The sequence below is a fragment of the Felis catus genome, chromosome B4 (assembly GCF_018350175.1).
Source record: "Felis catus isolate Fca126 chromosome B4, F.catus_Fca126_mat1.0, whole genome shotgun sequence".
Classification (NCBI taxonomy): Eukaryota; Metazoa; Chordata; class Mammalia; order Carnivora; family Felidae; genus Felis; species Felis catus.
The window spans coordinates 52,807,587-52,824,647 of NC_058374.1; the positions used below are offsets into that span (position 1 = coordinate 52,807,587).

Consider the following 17,061-nt stretch of genomic DNA (forward strand, 5'->3'; position numbering starts at 1 on the left):
GTTTTTTTTTTTTTACTTGAATATTGATGTGGTACTTGCAATCACACAGAAAATTGCTAAATACATATTATGGTATTCAAAGTTGGGAATCACTTTCCCGCCTCTTTGACTCAGTAGCCTCATTACTATTTTCATCTCTGTGTATACGTAGTAATCATTTAAACTTACTGACTGTTTCGTATTATTTGGTAGTATCTATGCAATTTGCTAGTTCTTTTAAAGAGAATGGGTTAGTTAAATATCTAGTTCTTTCTTAGAGAAGGAGGGACTGGTGCCTGCTTAAGTATATGGCCTCTTTTGAGAGTGTTGTTTTTTCCAGTATTAACTAGTAAAACAGGCTGTGTAGGGAGAGTCGTGGGGAAAAACAATCTTTTTGTTTCCTGTTTTATGGGGGGAGAATAAAGATAATCCTGAGTATATGAGCTTTAAAAGATTCAGGAGCTGTCGTTGTGAGCAGTCACTATTAAGATTTGAATGGCAGGGTTGCTGCTGTTGCAGTCCATTCCTTCTTTAAAAATGTGCCTATCTGTAGCAGTGTAGTAAAATCATCACTTTGCTAGTGCCTTCCTCATGTGATTCAGAAAGGTCATTTTCACTTAACTGGGAGAGAAGTATATCAGTGAACAGTAGAACTGCAGCTTAAGTCATTTTCTCTTTGATACAATTTATAAAATTTATTTCAAAGCTTTTCTGTTTTAACATACTTCAAAGTAAAGTGGAAAGAAGAGTACAATAAATACTTGCATATCCTTCATTTAGAGAATATGCCATATTTGCTTTATCTCCCTATATATGTAGTTTTTTTGTTCTGATTACAACATACATTCTAAGAATGCATCTCCTAAGAACATTCTTTTACATAACTATAGTACTGTTCTTGGGAAGGATACCCATAATACCATACCTGAAGGGCAAAAAAAGAAATGAGATGGTATGTTTAATTCTGAACCACAGGAAAATAGAGCCTCTATTTTTGTGGTCTCCAGAAGTTTTTGATTGTACAGCTCATCAGTTAGGAAAAAAAAAAAATGCTTGGGCACCCTATCCCAACATGTACTTACACAGTACACACAGGTAATGCTGCTGATGCACGTTATAAAACAATTACCAAGAAGGATATATGAAAAAAACATTGAGATGGAATAAAAAAAGTAGTGATACTGTTTTCTTCCCTTACCCTAATGGATCATGACAAGACCTGCTTTGGAGACTATTATTTTAGTTTCTATTTTTCTTAAGTGCTTATCATGCTCAGGAAAAAGCGTATTTGGAGAGTATGGACAGAATAGAGTACGCTTTATTTTCCTCCCAGTAGCCACAAATCTAACAGGAAGGGAATTTGTTTCTCAGTGTTTAAGTAAAATCATGACTTTTTTATTCCATAAATGTCAGATATTTTTTTCTTACTGATTTCCTGTTGCATTCCTAATGTTGTGGGTTCTGCTAGTTTATTACTTGATGTTGTTTTGCTTATTTCCTTTTGAAGAAAGATCCAGTAAAAAGAGCTATTTAGGTTGTTGTATTGAGTATGCCAACTGGTGAAACATTTCCCCACAAAAACTCTGGTGGATTTGTGTAGGTGTTCTGAGAACTCCATGATTAGTAGAGGAAAATCCACTTCATATAGTAGTAAATCAGAATAATGTGGTAAATCAGCATACATGTAATTCAGAATATGCTGTAGCGGGAAATCAAGCCCTCTCTTTTAATGTCAATAAAATGTAATTCTTAATTACATATGATCTTGAAAAATTACATGTATTAGTAAGCTCCACAATTGTAAAATAAATTAATTTTCCTTGTTGTGAGCAATGTTCTTATTAGGAATAAAAATAGCACAATTTATAATAATACTAGCGGGATGAAAATAGAAATTTAAAAAATGTTCTTACCAAATTAAACCTTTAGTGTATAGTTTTGTGATTACACTAAAGCTTACTCTAGGTTTGTGAGTTTATTTTTAAAAGCAGTATAAGCTTATTAATATAAACTGCTTTGTGACTTATGAAGGCATTTTTCACATGCATTTCTTTTTCCTAAACTATAGCTGTTGTTATCTCCGTTTCACAAATAAGGAAACAGGCCAAGTAGATTAAGCAGTTTGCCTAAAGTTGCACAGCTAATAACTGGTGGAGTTGGGAGTTAGAAAGAATTTTGGCGGACTCATTGGCATTCAAGGATGTATTCATAATTTTCTTAGATTGTTGTTGGAAGAGTTATTTACAGTCAAGAAAATAATTGTCAAGAACTCCAAAATAATATTACCAGTTTGTCAAATTTGGAATTTTTTTTTTAAGTTTATTTATTCAGATAATCTCTACACCCAGCGTGGGCCTTGAACTCATGACCCTGATATCAAGAGTCGCATGCTCCTCCCACTGAGCCAGCCAGGTGCCCCAAATTTGGAAAATTTTTGATTACATGTTTATAAATATAGAGTATTCCTGACATACATGTTATATGTTTGGCTGTGGTGAATTAGATCTCAGTGTGTTGATAGATGGAGATACTCATCAGATTGTTGAAAATGCAGGACTGGTGCTCAGGCAAGATGCAGGAGTAAAATATGAAATTACATGGAAAAGATAGCGAAATGTGGAATCATGAGGTCTGAGGTTACAATCTCCCACACCAAACGGCACAATTAAGCCACATTCACTCATTAGCTTTTGTATATTCTTCTTGTCAGCTAGAACCCATGTTCTGAAAGCAAAATAAAATTTTTTATTTAAACACCAGATAGACATTTGTTAATTGTTTTAACCCTTACTTATTACATTTTTTGTAGAAAATGGACTATTTGGCTGTTTGGCAAATTGTTACATTTTTCTAAATATTCTTTACTTCTTTTGTGTTGACTTTTAGCACGACCACACGATTTCTTCGATGCACAAACACTGGATGCGATAAGACATCGAGCCATATGCTTTAACCTCTCAGCTCATATAGAAAGTTTAGGGAAGGGACACAGTGTTGTTTTTCATAGTACTGTAAGTATTTGTTTTTGTTTTTTAATTATCTATGTAGGTCTGCAAGAACATGTATTTTGACTTTCACAATCACATTTCTAAACTGCTCAAAACCTTAGAATATATATTTTAACAAAATCAAAAAGTTCTGCTTTATCAGTATTTTAAAAATTACTTGTATTGTTGGTTGTAAAACAAATACAGTTAACTCTTAAGCAACATGGGTTTAAACTGCACAGATCCGCTTACATACAGATTTTTTTCAATAAACATAGTAAAGTACTGTAAATGTATTTTTTCTTCCTTATGATTTTAGTGTTTTCTTTTAGTTTACTTTATTGTCAGAATGTAGTATATAATACACATAATGTACAAAATATGTGTTAATCGACTGTTTATGTTTTCGGTAAGGTTTCTGGTCAACAGTAGGCTGTTAGTTTTTGGGGAGTCAAAAGTTATATGTGGGTTTTTGGGTGAGTGGTTGGCAGCCTTAACCTCTGGGTTGTTCAAGAGTCAACTGTATTCCCCACAGTTCAACATTTTGATGATTCAATTGAATATTTTAGCCTTTAATTTGAGCTATTTAGGAATATTAGGGTGACTTTTGGGCTTGTAGGCATTTGCAGATCAGGCTTTGACCTTATAATTAGGTGTCTTTTCTGGTTTCCTCATTTGTAAAGTTCGAGTATCAGACTTCTTTTAAGTCTTATCCCTGAGTGCTTACATGCTTTTCCTACAGCCTCAGAAACACATCTAAAGTTGGTATTAAACAGAAATAAGATAATGGCCATCAAATTAAAGATTTATGAAACAGGGATTTTTTTTTAAGTTTATGTATTTATTTTGAGAGAGAGAGAGAGACATGGAGACATGGTGAGTGGGGGAGGGGCAGGGAGAGAGAATCCCAAGCAGGCTCTGTGCTGCCAGCACAGAACCCACCATGGGGCTTGAACTCATGAAATTGTGAGATCAGCCTGAGCCAAACCAAGAATCTGATGCTTAACTGACTGAGCCACCCAGGTGCCCTGAAGGAGGGAATTTTTATTTATTTATTCTACTGATGTATCCCAAGTTTCTGTAATTGTTCCTGACACACAGTAGTACGTTTATTTGCTGAATGACTGTGTTGTTCAATATAGGAAAATTTGAAAAAGCAGTAACTATTTTTGGTTAGCTAGGAGGTAACAGAGTTGTTCTTTTTCCCGGGCCCTTTGCTGTTTTATTATGCAGTCATCTTTATTATTTTTTTAAGTGTTTTTAAAAAATGTTTATTTATTTTGAGAGCGGGGGGTGGGGGTGGGGAGGAGAGGAGCAAAGAGAGAGGCAGAAAGAGAATCCCAAGCAGGTCCCATATGCAGTGTGGAGCCCAACGTGGGCCACGCTTGGTTTTGCAAACCGTGAGGTCATGACCTGAGCTGAAATCAAGAGTCAGATGCTTAACCAACTAAGTCACCCAGGCACCCCGAGGTAAATTTTAGGTCAGACCTTGTTGATTTGAATCTCTGGAGAAAGATTGTTTTGACTCTTGAAATATAAAATATACTAAATTTAGGTTTTAGTATTTAGATCAATCAGAATACACAAGGATAAAATACAAAAGATCATATTGATACCAATTTCTCTGCTGGTTTGAATATCTGTTTTTTCTATCTCCTGTAACCTTGAGGTTTTGTTGCATTGCATTTTTACTTTTTCATTTGTGTATACTTCCAATGAAAAATTCCCAGTTTTGACTATGATTGCCAGAATTAAAGGCAACAAATGTAGAAGATTAGACACAAAGCAAGGGAACCATTGCTCTGAGATTGGAGCACATGAGAGGTGTGAGTTTGGGTTTGAGGAAAGGTGAAACTGTATATTCTCTATGAAGAAAAATTGGATTAAAAAAAATATTGGAGGGGCACTTGGATGACTCAGTCTGTTAAGTGTCTGACTTTGGCTCAGGTCATGATCTCACGGTTCGTGAGATCAAGCCCCCCCACGTCAGGCTTTGTGCTGACAGCTCAGAGCCTGGAGCCTGCTTTGGATCGTGTGTGTGTGTGTGTGTGTGTGTGTGTGTGTGTGTGTGTGTGTGTGTGTGTTTGTGTGTCTGTGTTTTTCTGTCTCTGTCTCTCTCAAAAATAAATATAAAAAAACATTGGAAATATAGTTATCTAAATAAGAATAAAAGGATTGAAAGGAAAAACAGATTTTGTGAAGACCGAAGTTAAAATGGCTGTAATGGGAATTTTGTTGGGATTCAGCAAGATCAGGGGCTTGTTCAGCAGTGATGGTTGAAGTCCTCCTTTGAAGTTTGGTAACGTAGGCTTATGATTTGGTCTATAATTGTTCTTCTTTTCAAAGGTCAATAAGTAAGTTGTGGTCTCCAGACCCATAGTATGGCATTAGTACTCATTTGTCCATTCACTTAAATACTGAGCACCTGCTTTGTACTAATGTTACAGCAGAGAACAAAACTGATTAAAACAAAACAATAAACTATGTCTAGTGGAAGAGACATGATAAGATGAAATAGTAGAGGAAGTGAGGGTATGAACCATTCAGTTATTAGGGGGACGAACATCATCGCTAGAGGGAAAATCAAATATAGAATTGCAAAGTGGGAATATGCCAAGTGTGTTTGAAAATAGGCCAAGTATGCACGAAAGCAGAGAGAGTAATAGTTAAGTCAGAGTGGGGAGAACCTTGTTTGACTAAGACTGTGGCTTTTATTCTTTGTGTGATGGGAAGCCGTTGAAGAAATTTGAGTAGCCATGGTCTGATGTTTTTTTTTTTTATAATAATTTTTATTGAGGTGTAATAAATAAAACTGTACCCACTTAAACAGTTATCTATTGTACTTACCTGTGAAACCACTACTGCCGCCATAATTAAGATACAAAACATTCCCATCACTCAAAGGTTTTCTACTGTAATTTTATAGTTCATCTCTGCCTCCATCCCCTACCCTGGTGAACTCACTGATCTCTTTTCTCTTGTGGATTTTTTTTTTTAAATGTTTAGTTCTGAGAGAGAGAGAGAGAGAGAGAGAGAGAGAGAGAGAGAGAGAGAGAGAGAGAGAGAGTGAGTTCAAGCAGGGGAGGGGCAGAGAGAGAGGGAGATACAGAAGCTGAAACAGGCTTCAGGCTCTGAGCTGTTGGCACAGAGCCTGACATGGGGCTCGAACTCACAAACCCTGAGGTCATGACCTGAGCTGAAGTCGGACCCTTAACTGACTGAGTCACCTAGGTGCCCCTCTTTCATGTGGATTTTAATGTGCTCACTTGTTTTGTGTGTTGAGGACAGAATGTAGGTCAGGGTGGGGGAAAGAGACATCAGCCTTTTTATCTCAGGTGAGAAAAGGCCAGAATGGTTATGGTGGAGATGCTTAGAATGGTTAGATGTGGAGAAGGGTTAGAGTCTGGATATCTTTTGAAAGTACTACTAACCAGAATTATGATGGATCAGATGTCAGGTTTGGTAATGAAAGTAAGGGATGCCCACAGTGTTTCTGGCCTGGGCAACTGGGCAAAGTAGTGGAGTTGCTATTTAATAGAGGCTTTGGGGAAAGCAGATTGGGGGAGAGGGGAGTGTCAAGAGCTATAATTTTGATATATTCAGTAGAGAATCTACTCCCTCTTTAACTTAGGCACACGGATGTAAGAGTTTGAGCTCAGAGAAGAAGTATGGCCACAGATACAAATATGTAAGTTTTCAGCATATTAGTGGTATTTAAAGGAATCAGACTGGATAGAATCATGTAGGAACTAAGTATAAATAAAGAAGTCTAAGGAGTGAGATTTGGGGCTTATCACTGATTTTAAAGGACAATAAGTCTGATGAAATAATGGTTTGGTAATGAGCAAGTATCTCTACATATTAGGGAATAGTGGTGACAATGATGAGTACAGTTGTGTTTTAAGAAATGAAGCATCAACATTCACATGCTTTCATTAGAGCATCTCCCTTGTGATGAAATCCTTAGGTTCACCATGGGAGGAATAGTTAGGATCAAAAAAGTGAAGGACCTAAAAATAGTAGTGATGATATTAGGAGTCTGGAAAAATTCTTTTTTAATTTACAGAGACAAAACCATTTATGAAGATGAAAATAAGCTTTTTAGCTGTAGAAAACATTTGAGAGATTTTAAGAATATACCTATGTTTGTCATACAAGGTATGACAAGTTTTTTTTCCATAAAAACTAAGGAGTAGGGATGATTTGCATCTCAAGTGACCTTGTGGAAGCACAAGTACCTTGACTAAGGAAGAGCCACAAAAGTAGAGTGTAATCTTGAGGAATGCTTTTTGCTGAGGAAAGTGGATGGAAGAGGCATCAGTCTGGGAACAGGTCTTCGTGGACATAATAGAAAAGAAAGGAGTGGGGCACCTGGGTGGCTCAGTCGGTTAAGCGTCCGACTTCAGCTCAGGTCATGATCTCACAACTCTTGAGTTCGAGCCCCGCATCGGGCTCTGTGCTGACAGCTCAGAGCCTGGAGCCTGCTTTGGATTCTGTGTCTCCTTCTCTCTCTGCCCTTTTCCCGCTCACGTTCTATCTCTCTGTCTCTCAGAAATAAATAAATGTAAAAAAAAATTAAAAAAAAAAAAAAGAAAAGAAAGGAGTTAGGTGGATAGGTTCACCCAAGTTCCATGACTAGAAAGGTTTTGATGGAGGTGGTATGTGTTAAACAGAATCGCTTCTTTTAGCAGTCAGATATTCAATATGAACTGCAATTTTAAGTTTCCTTAGTAATCAAATAAGCATTTATAGGAAATAACTGTGTAAATAATGAAACGGTTTTGCAGAAAAATATATGTGTGAGGTGGTACTATGCTATATGCAGTTTGCCTAATTTGTCGTCTTTAATTGAAACATTTTCTTCTGAGCCTTCTCCAGAAGAGGTCAGCAGAATCCTAGTTACTAGTCAGTTGGTTTGCATTGTTTTTATATTATAATTTTTTGTAGAGGTGTTTTGTTTCAGCATCCTCAGATTTGTCTTTAGTCTTTTAAATTAATCTTATTATCAAGTCTAGAATTAGAGTACCTAACTATTGATTTTTAAGTAATGGGAGTTATAAGTTTTATTGACGTATAAAGTGCTGTTTTTACTTTAATGCTTCAACATATTTTGAGGTGGCTGTTTGCAGCTTAAAGTTGGTGAAAATACTGAGACTTCGATTATGAGAACACTACAGTGCTAATTTTGCTAATATGGAAGTTGTAAGAGTTACAAAATACCATTTTGGTCAGTTATTATTTAAGCATTATCTTAATTTTCAGAATCTAGTAATGAATGACCAGTATATTACCCTTTGTTAAAAATGTTTATTTTTGAGAAAGAGACACAGCGTGAACCGGGGAGGGTCAGAGAGTGAGGGAGACACAGAATTCCAAGCAGCTCCAGGCTCTGCGCTGTCAGCACAGAGCCCTACGGGGAGCTTGAACTCACAGACCGCGAGGTCATGACCTGAGCTGAAGTTGGGCACTTAACTGGGCACCCCAGTATATTCCCTTTTTTATACTTTATGTTATGTAGGTCTTTTTAATTTAGGTTGATCTGTACATTCCTTATAATTGAACCTGAACACTGATTGGCTGTTTCATTTAAAGTAACACAAACCAACCAGCAAACAAAAACACCCAAGCAGACAACAAATATCTTAGTCATAAATTATAGACTTCTCCCATCTCCGCAGTGCTTTTTTCTTTACCATCTTATTCTTTAAAAATATTTCAACTAGGGGCACCTGGGTGGCTCAGTCGGTTGAGCGTCTGACTTCGGCTCAGGTCATGATCTCAAGGTTCGTGGGTTCGAGCCCCGCGTCGGGCTCTGTGCTGACAGCTCAGAGCCTGGAGCCTGTTTCAGATTCTGTGTCTCCCTCTCTCTCTGCCCCTCCCCCACTTGCACTCTGTCTCTCTCTGTCTCAAAAATAAATAAACATTAAAAAAATTAAAAAAAAAAAATTTCAACCAATAATGCATTGTTGGTTGGCAGTCTAGCTAATCTTCAGACTTTAATAGTAAAATAAATAGCATTTTTCAGTCCCTTAATAAAGATAATATGGTATTAATATTTGAGCATACAAAATTTTTTCAACTCCTTTTTTCTCTGTTTCTTTTGTGAAAATATATGATCAAAAGGTGAAACTGCTATTAAAGCAGGTCAGAACAAAATTCTGTGATAATATCTGGTCCAGGATATGAATACTTAAAAATTCTTAATTAGAATCAAAACTGCTTTTTATTGATGCATTAAAATAATGTTTTACAAATCATTTTTATGATCTCTTATATCATTACTAGGTAATAGCTAAGAGAAAAGAGGATTCTGGAAAGATAAAACTTTTGCTTCATTGGATGCCTGAAGACATGTAAGTATTTGAAATACTGTATAATTAATAGACTCTCTTATTTTCTTTAAAAAATTTTTTTTAATGTTTATTTTTGAGAGAGAGACAGAATGCAAGCTGTGGAGGGGCAGAGAGAGAGAGGGAGACACAGAATGCAAAGCAGGTTCCAGGGTCTGAGCTGTCAGCCCAAAGCCCAGTGCGGAGCTCGAACTCACAAACCATGAGATCATGATTGAGCCAATGTCAGACGCTTAACTGACTGAGCCACTCAGGCATCCTTCTTATTTTCTTTTTAATCTTTATTTTTGAGAGAGTGAGTATACAGGTGCACGTGTGGGGGTGGGGCAGAAAGAGAGGGGACAGAGGATCTGAAGTGGCTCTGTACTGACAGCAGAGCTGAAGTCAGATGCTTAATAACTGAGCCATTCAGGTGCCCCATAGACTCTCTTATTTTTATTATGATCTTACACTCAAATATTTACTGTGTTTGAATAGTTACTGTGTTTGAATATAAAAGAATTACAGAAATTAGACTGCAAAACATTTTGACCTGTCAGGGTTAAAGTATCTGTGAAAGTTCTTATAGTACCTGACTCAAGTTACAACCTTTACAACTAGCTGTTTCTGTTTTCAATAAAAGTTGTAGCAATTTTTAATCATTTTTAGAATGTAATTATTTTTATGATTTTTAGATGACCCTCAGGCAGTATGCAAGCAGCCTTAGTTTTGCCTGTGTTTGAATCATTTAAAAAAATTCTAAACATTTTCTAGCTCACAGTGATAAAGAAAAATCATTTGGCTTGTTTTCCAAAAGCATTATATTTTTCTGGCCCTGAAAATCCCTAGGTTTTTCATGTTTTTATGTTTAATTTTCCTTTTATCTTTTTTTTTAATGTTTATTTATTTATTTTGGAGAGAGAGAGAGCACAATTGGGGGAGAAGCAGAGAAGGAAGAGGAGGAGGAGGGGGAGAGAGAATCCCAAGCAGGCTCAGCACTGTCAGCACAGAGCCTGATGGAGGGCTCAAACCCACGCACTGTGAGATTGTGACCTGAGCGAAAATCAAGAGTCGGATGCTTAGCCGACTAAGCCGCTCAAGTGCCCCTCTTTTTGTGTTTTTATTAAAATTCTTTTTGTTAGAAAAGGTAATAAAGGTATATAAATCATAGAAGTTTGGGGTAAAATCAATAAATACCAAGAATAGAATAAATGAATGGACTCTCATTGTGTATACTTGGTTTTTCAGAAATTAATAGTATGTGGTTAACATTTATCTTTTGTTACTCAGTATTTTTCTACAGTACTGTTTCTCAGACTTCATTCTAAGGAGATGTTAATGTGATGTGAATTAAGAGTTCTTCAATAGATTTGAGAGTTTACAATACATGTTAGCATATTAGTAAAGAAATCTAGCTTTTTTTTAATCTGTGACTATCAAACTTCCATTAACGTAGAACATATTTTCCACACACATCCCCTCCATCCAGGTTTTGTGGAAACGCTACTGTAAAATATTTTGAAATGGCTGTGTAAAATTTATTTAATGAACTCCTTTTTTTGCTGAAACACTAAAGGTCCCCGTTTTTCTCTACTGTTAAAGAGATATTAAGATCAGCCAGTACACAAAATATGCAAATTATTGATGGGTTTCAATACACATCGCCTTCCTGAAAATTTGTGCCAATTATAATCCTACCCACTACATTAGAGAGCTTATTTTTCTGGTTATTAACACTGTTATCATTCTTACATTTTATATTTCTTTGATTACAAATAAGATAATTTTTAAACTGTTTTTATCTTTGGTGAATTGTTGGTTTGTATCCTTTGTCTATCGTGTTCCTTTTTCCCTGATGAATATTCACCTGTTTCATACTGATTTGTAAGAGCTCTTTTTATATTAAGGTTATAAACAGTTTCTTTAAAGTATAGTCAAATATCTGTGTATTTTTAGTATTTTGGATATTGATCAGTATAAATATCAATCAAATTGTTTTTATTTGAATTTCCCGATAGGATTGAATTTCTTTGAATTCAGGATTTTGGTCATGTGCATTTTTTTAAAGTAGAGTTTAATCTACTTGAGTGTTTACTTATTTCTCAACTTGGTGTTACGATAAGGAATATAGTCAATATTACTATAATAATATGATATGGTGAGAGAGTAATTTTTGGCATTGTCGAATTACTATGTTGTATACCTGAAACTAATACAGCATTGGATGTCAACTATACTTCAATAAAAAAAAAAAAAAAGAAAAACTCCATCAAGTCAAGCTCAAGTATGACATTTACTCATTGAACTAAAAGACAAGGCAGTGTTCTATAATATGTGTTTCTAAGTTTGATATGGCTTTGCCAGCAAAAATTCCTAATTCATTCCCAAATTCATGCCTGAAATTTCACTGTCATTTTTTCACCTGGGACTCCGCATCCCGTTGCTATTTCTTTGGCTTCTGAGAAGGTTGTTAATTTCTGTGGCTCAGTCACGCTAATAGAAAAGTCTGGGTAATGTGAAGTTATATAAAGGGTAAGTTTAAAATGAATGCTTTTTCATTTATGGCTTGTTTTTTAATTCATAGTCTGCCTGACGTGTGGGTGAATGAAAGTGAACGACATCAATTAAAAACTAAAGTAGTTCATTTATCAAAGCTACCCAAAGATACTGCCTTGCTTTTGGATCCAAACATATACAGGTAATTTAATTCTTGATTAGATGTTTTAATTTTTGAATCATAATCTTAAATTTCCCTAAACTTTTTGGATATAACGTTAGGACTTAATTTTAAGTACTGAATTTCAGTACCAAGCATAGCTTGCTTTCTGGAGCTTTGTATATGGAAATTACATCACAAAAGCTTATAAATTGTAGAATCCAGAAAGATAATTATTTTGGTAAAGTTTATATGCCAACTTAATTCCAGATTTATCTTACGTAGCTTAAATTCTAATGTACATACTATTTTGAAAATAAGTGTCTTTTGTTTACATACGTAATTCTTTTTACAATACCAGACTTTTATGGATCTGGGAATATACCACAAATGCCCTAAAATACCATAAATGATGAATTTTTAAACTTCTACTCTACCCAAGCCTTTAGAACAGTTTAAATATTCTTGTGTTTGTTTTTAAGAGGTAGCTCAGTGTTCACATTGCTAATAATTTTCTGATCTGACCTTTGTTTTAGTGTGCTGTGCTTATGAAGGTATAGGGGGGGAAGGAGAAGAGACCAACATTTCTGACTATGTGCTGAGTCACTTTGCTAGGTGCTTTACATACACTTCATCCTCACAGCAGCCTGTGAAGTAGGTGTTACTATCTCTGTTTTACAGATTGGAAAACTGAGGCAAGAGTTTAAATAGCTTGCCTAAGGTTACACAGATAGGGTATGACTGAACTCCACACTGCCTCCATCCAAATGACGTATACTAGGGTGATTCAGAAAGTGGGGAAAATGCTTAAAAGGCACTCTTTATGAGCAGATTTTTATGTTTTAAAAATCAATTTCAACTTGATATGTATTTTGCATAGGAATAGGTTGAATAAGAATAAGATAGCATATAATAATTGATAATCCCAAGTGTGAATTTTAGCTGTCATAAAGAGACTCTGTCCCTATGTCAAATCCTGTAGCAGTTAAACACTCTGAAGGTTCTGTTTATTCTGTGACTCAACTTTCTGGAATGCAATTCAGTATAATAGGATTTCTATAATTTAAGATCTCTTCTGAGGGAAATTCTCACATAATGAATGGGACTTGCCTTGTGGAAACCCCAAGATTCTTAAGTTTTCCCTATTCCCCCCAAATTATTATTTTTTAAGTTTATTTATTTTGATTGGAGGGGGAGGGCAGAGAGAGGAAGAGAGAATCCCAAGCAGGCTCTGCATTGTCACCATAGAGCCCAACTTGGAGTCGATCCAACGACTGTGAGATCATGACCTGAGCTGAAATGAAAAGTTTGATGCTTCCGACTGAGCTACCCAGGCACTCCAACCCCGCAAATTGTTTTAAAGATCTTCTAGTGCAGATGCTAATAATAAGTACAATAAAAACTTGTTTTCTGTGTGATGGAACTGTGTTCTTGAGAAATTAACTATTAACTATTGAGAAAAAACGGTGAAATTACCTCAGAGGAGAGATTGAGGGAAATCCACTATCAAAAATACGGGCAAGTCATGATTTACCTTTTTCTTTTTAAGAAAAATAATTGAATATTCTTTATTTACTGGTACTTAATTTAGGGTTTATTTCTGCTGACTCTTTGAAGGGAGTAATTAAAATTAGCATTTTAAAAGAGTGATATTTGGGGAGAGCCACCCTGCTATTAGAACTGGTTGTAAACATCCCTTAGGCAGAGAGTTGACAAAGGGGCATGAATCTTAATTATAAGATTCAGACTAACTTTGTGTTTCTGCCCTGCATTCTACTTCTCCCTCTCTGAGGCTCTTCCTTTTTCACAGACAGCTTATTTTTGCTATTTTGTGTATATAGGAAGCAATTTAGATATTAGTGAAATTAACTTAAAAAAAAAAAAAACCATTTGGGTGCAGAACTATTGTCCAAAAGAGCATAGGAATTGCATTGTGTGTTCTGAAAAGTGTTAAGTCTGCAATTCTAAATTGATGTCACTCTTGGGTAATGAAGGTGTTCTTAAGACATATTAAATGCATCTGTGGAGTTAATTTTCTTTAACTGTATTACTGCCCCCTGCCCCGGTCTTAACATTTAATTTTGACTCTAAATTTTCATGATTCTGCTATTCCGGAATTAGAATGGAGTCTTTCCTAAAGTGGTACAGATTAATAGAACTGGCTACATTTGCTGTGGTGTAACATGTGAGCGAGGTCTGGATTTTGATTTGGAGAACTTGTGAAATTAAGTAAAAAGAATAAAGTGATTATTCAGACTTGTTTTAGGAGAAATATTTTGTGGCTTATACACATCTCAAAATGAAAGCATGACAAACCTAAGAATGTATTAACTTCAAAATGAAACTAAAAAGAACATATTTATTCAAGGTTTAAACATCAGTTTTAAAGTCCTAGTTGGCTAACATACATGTGTTAGGCATGATATTCTTTTTTAGAATCACATTAGCCTACATAAAAAGGATTTATTAAAAAGCTATATTATATAACTGAAATTTGCATCCATTAATGTATGAATGCTTTGGAAATAAATTTTAATGATCAGTGATTATCACACTGCCTATATCTTATTAATGTTTTTAATGTCTCTTTTGAAATACTTAATGTGTTTTTGATTCAGTCCAATAAAAGAATATTCCTTTTTCTCTTTTTCTAGAACAATGCCGCAGAAGAGGTTGAAGAGGTAAAAAATAAATAAATACATAAAAAGCAAACAAGCGGGGACACCTGCAGTCTTAGTCACTGACAATGGGTTTAGTAAAAGTTGCACATTAGAGTCATAACCCCCTTCCTTTTTTTTTTCTTAAATCCGGTATTTAGAATAATATTTATGCTTAGTGTAAACATTCTGTGAATGAAGTAGGCTCTTCTGTGGAATATATTAATATATTACTGTATATCCACATTTTCATGGAATGGTACTGTGGGAGACTGAGCAAACACTCTTCTGGCAACTTAGTGGAACAGCTTCTTAAAGGCTTTGCATGCTTGCTGCTTTAAGCTGCTTTTTTTTCCCCCTTTAGCAATTACACTAGTTTATATTGGAAAGAAAAACAATTACAACATGTGCCCTTAAATTACCAAAAGCACTGTAAGGATATTTGTCTTGACAGTGTCTGTTGAGTTGAAGTCATATTAGGAAATATTTAGACAATGAAAATTATCAAGAGATAATTATGATAAATAGATGTGATTGGTTGCCATTTGTGTTCTTTTGCAGAACTCTGATAAGAAAAGTGTTCAATTTGTATTTAAGCAAACAGTGAACGACATTTGCAATCAACTAAAAATTCGTCTATCGAATTAGGGCTGAAAATTTCTGTTAAAGAGTGTTGCAGTATGTCTGGTGGCTCCCTTTTCAGGACTAGGGTTTTCTCATGGAGTACAGTATGTTAATATTTACCTATATAACTAATCTGTTAACGGTTTTTGAAAAACCTCTATTTCAAATTATTTGAATAATCCTCATATTTTCATTTTAACCTATATAAGCCTCTAATTTTTTTTCTGAGGAAAGCATTTGGTTTATGAGCTGTTTTATCTTAACATAAGAAAAATTGTATTTTTTTTTTTTAAGTATCTTCAAACTGAATCCTTTATGCACCAAAGTTGGTTTTGAAAAGGAAAATAAAATCACTTTCTTGCTTGGTAAGCAAGAAGCCATATGGATTTTTTTTAACTTACAGAAATGGAAATATGTGTAACTTGTTAGTATTGTATCAAACAAATGTTGCATAGAGATAATAGAACATTGCTTGTAAATAATTCAGCAGATTTGTAATATATTTTTATATTATGAAATGTACTGTAGATGTTTTTCTAGAGGCATGAAAGTTAAATGTATATATTATGGGTAGAAATAATATTGAAGGATATTGTAATTCACTAGTGCTGCCAGAGGAATTGTTAATAAAGCACCTTCTTTAACAATAAATGTCTTTGCAGACTTAAGGGACTATGTACTACTGTTAATATCTATAAGAACAAAACACATTGAACATCCTTCCAGAAAGTCTTTGAGGGAGGACCTATACCCATAATAGAATTATGGCACTCATTTCTGACAGTGACCGTGAAATCAATTATTTCCTTACTGTTGGAAGGACATATTGTAAAGTATATGTGGTTATATGCAGTCAAACTGCAGAAAAATACTCCTGATTGAGGAGTTTTCACTTTACTACAGTGATATAAAAACCAGCAGTTTTTACACTAAATTTTTTAAAGAAAAGAATAGACAAAAATATAGAATTAAGCCTTTGGTTCCAAAATGGGAAAGGTTCCATGATACATAAATCATTTCTCATTTACTTTAAAAAAATTTTTAAAATAATAAAAATTATGGGAGACTTTATTCGTTAACAGTGGGGTAAAGAGCTATCTATATACATGAAATGAGTCATATAAAATTAAATGAAGTGCAAATAAAAGCACTGCTACTATAAGACATTCTGGAATGGTTGTTTAATAAGGGTATTATCCATTTGATCTGTAGCAAATGTGATTTATTTTTTAAAAAGAAAAGGAAAGCAGTGTGTTTTACTTTTTTTGTTTTCTTTTGCTTAAGCACTTCATCAATTGCTTTATTCTGTATCTACGAAGTAATCTGCGATCTCCTTTGTTCTTTTAAAATTTTGATTTGTTATAAAATTGCCAAATAGAAGTGTTTCAGATATATAGTTTGTACCTGTATTTTTTATTTTATTGCCTCATGTTCTTGTAAGTCATTCTTAATTGACCGATGATTGTAGACCTTGCCTGAGTATTTTTTCTAATAAAACAAAGCAAATCACATTTAGCTTCAAAATTGTAACAATTCAATTGAATTTTAAAACGACATCTGAAATATACATCTCATTTTCTTTAGGGGCACAGCAAATAAATTAATTTTTTCGTGTAGAAATATTTAGATGTCAAAACCTAATTTCATGGTTATTGATTAGCTAGCCTCTGAGTACTGAATCTTTCATGGTACTTTGCTGCTTATCTGACTTCGGTCTGATACTATATTAACACACCAAAAAGAATATGGAATTGAAATAGTTTTGTAACTTGTATATATACACACATACAATTAAGATTGGGAAATAAGTGTGAAATTTTTAACTTATA

The 17,061-nt window shown here is 34.6% G+C and overlaps 1 protein-coding gene across 3 annotated transcripts in view; it reads left to right on the forward strand.

The window, feature by feature from the left end:
- Positions 1-17,061, forward strand: part of AEBP2 (AE binding protein 2) — a 95,158-nt gene that overhangs the window by 53,909 nt on the left and 24,188 nt on the right. The window contains exons 5-9 of one of the 3 annotated variants that reach the window (XM_023256824.2): positions 2,866-2,990; positions 9,252-9,319; positions 11,880-11,993; positions 14,606-14,632; positions 15,170-16,747. In XM_023256824.2, coding sequence (XP_023112592.2) covers positions 2,866-2,990; positions 9,252-9,319; positions 11,880-11,993; positions 14,606-14,632; positions 15,170-15,215 — 380 coding nt within the window. In that variant the 3' untranslated portion in view covers positions 15,216-16,747. Of the gene's footprint in view, positions 1-2,865; positions 2,991-9,251; positions 9,320-11,879; positions 11,994-12,487; positions 14,653-15,169; positions 16,748-17,061 lie in introns of those variants that run through there. The other 2 variants (XM_023256825.2, XM_023256826.2) reach the window with 2 other exon arrangements.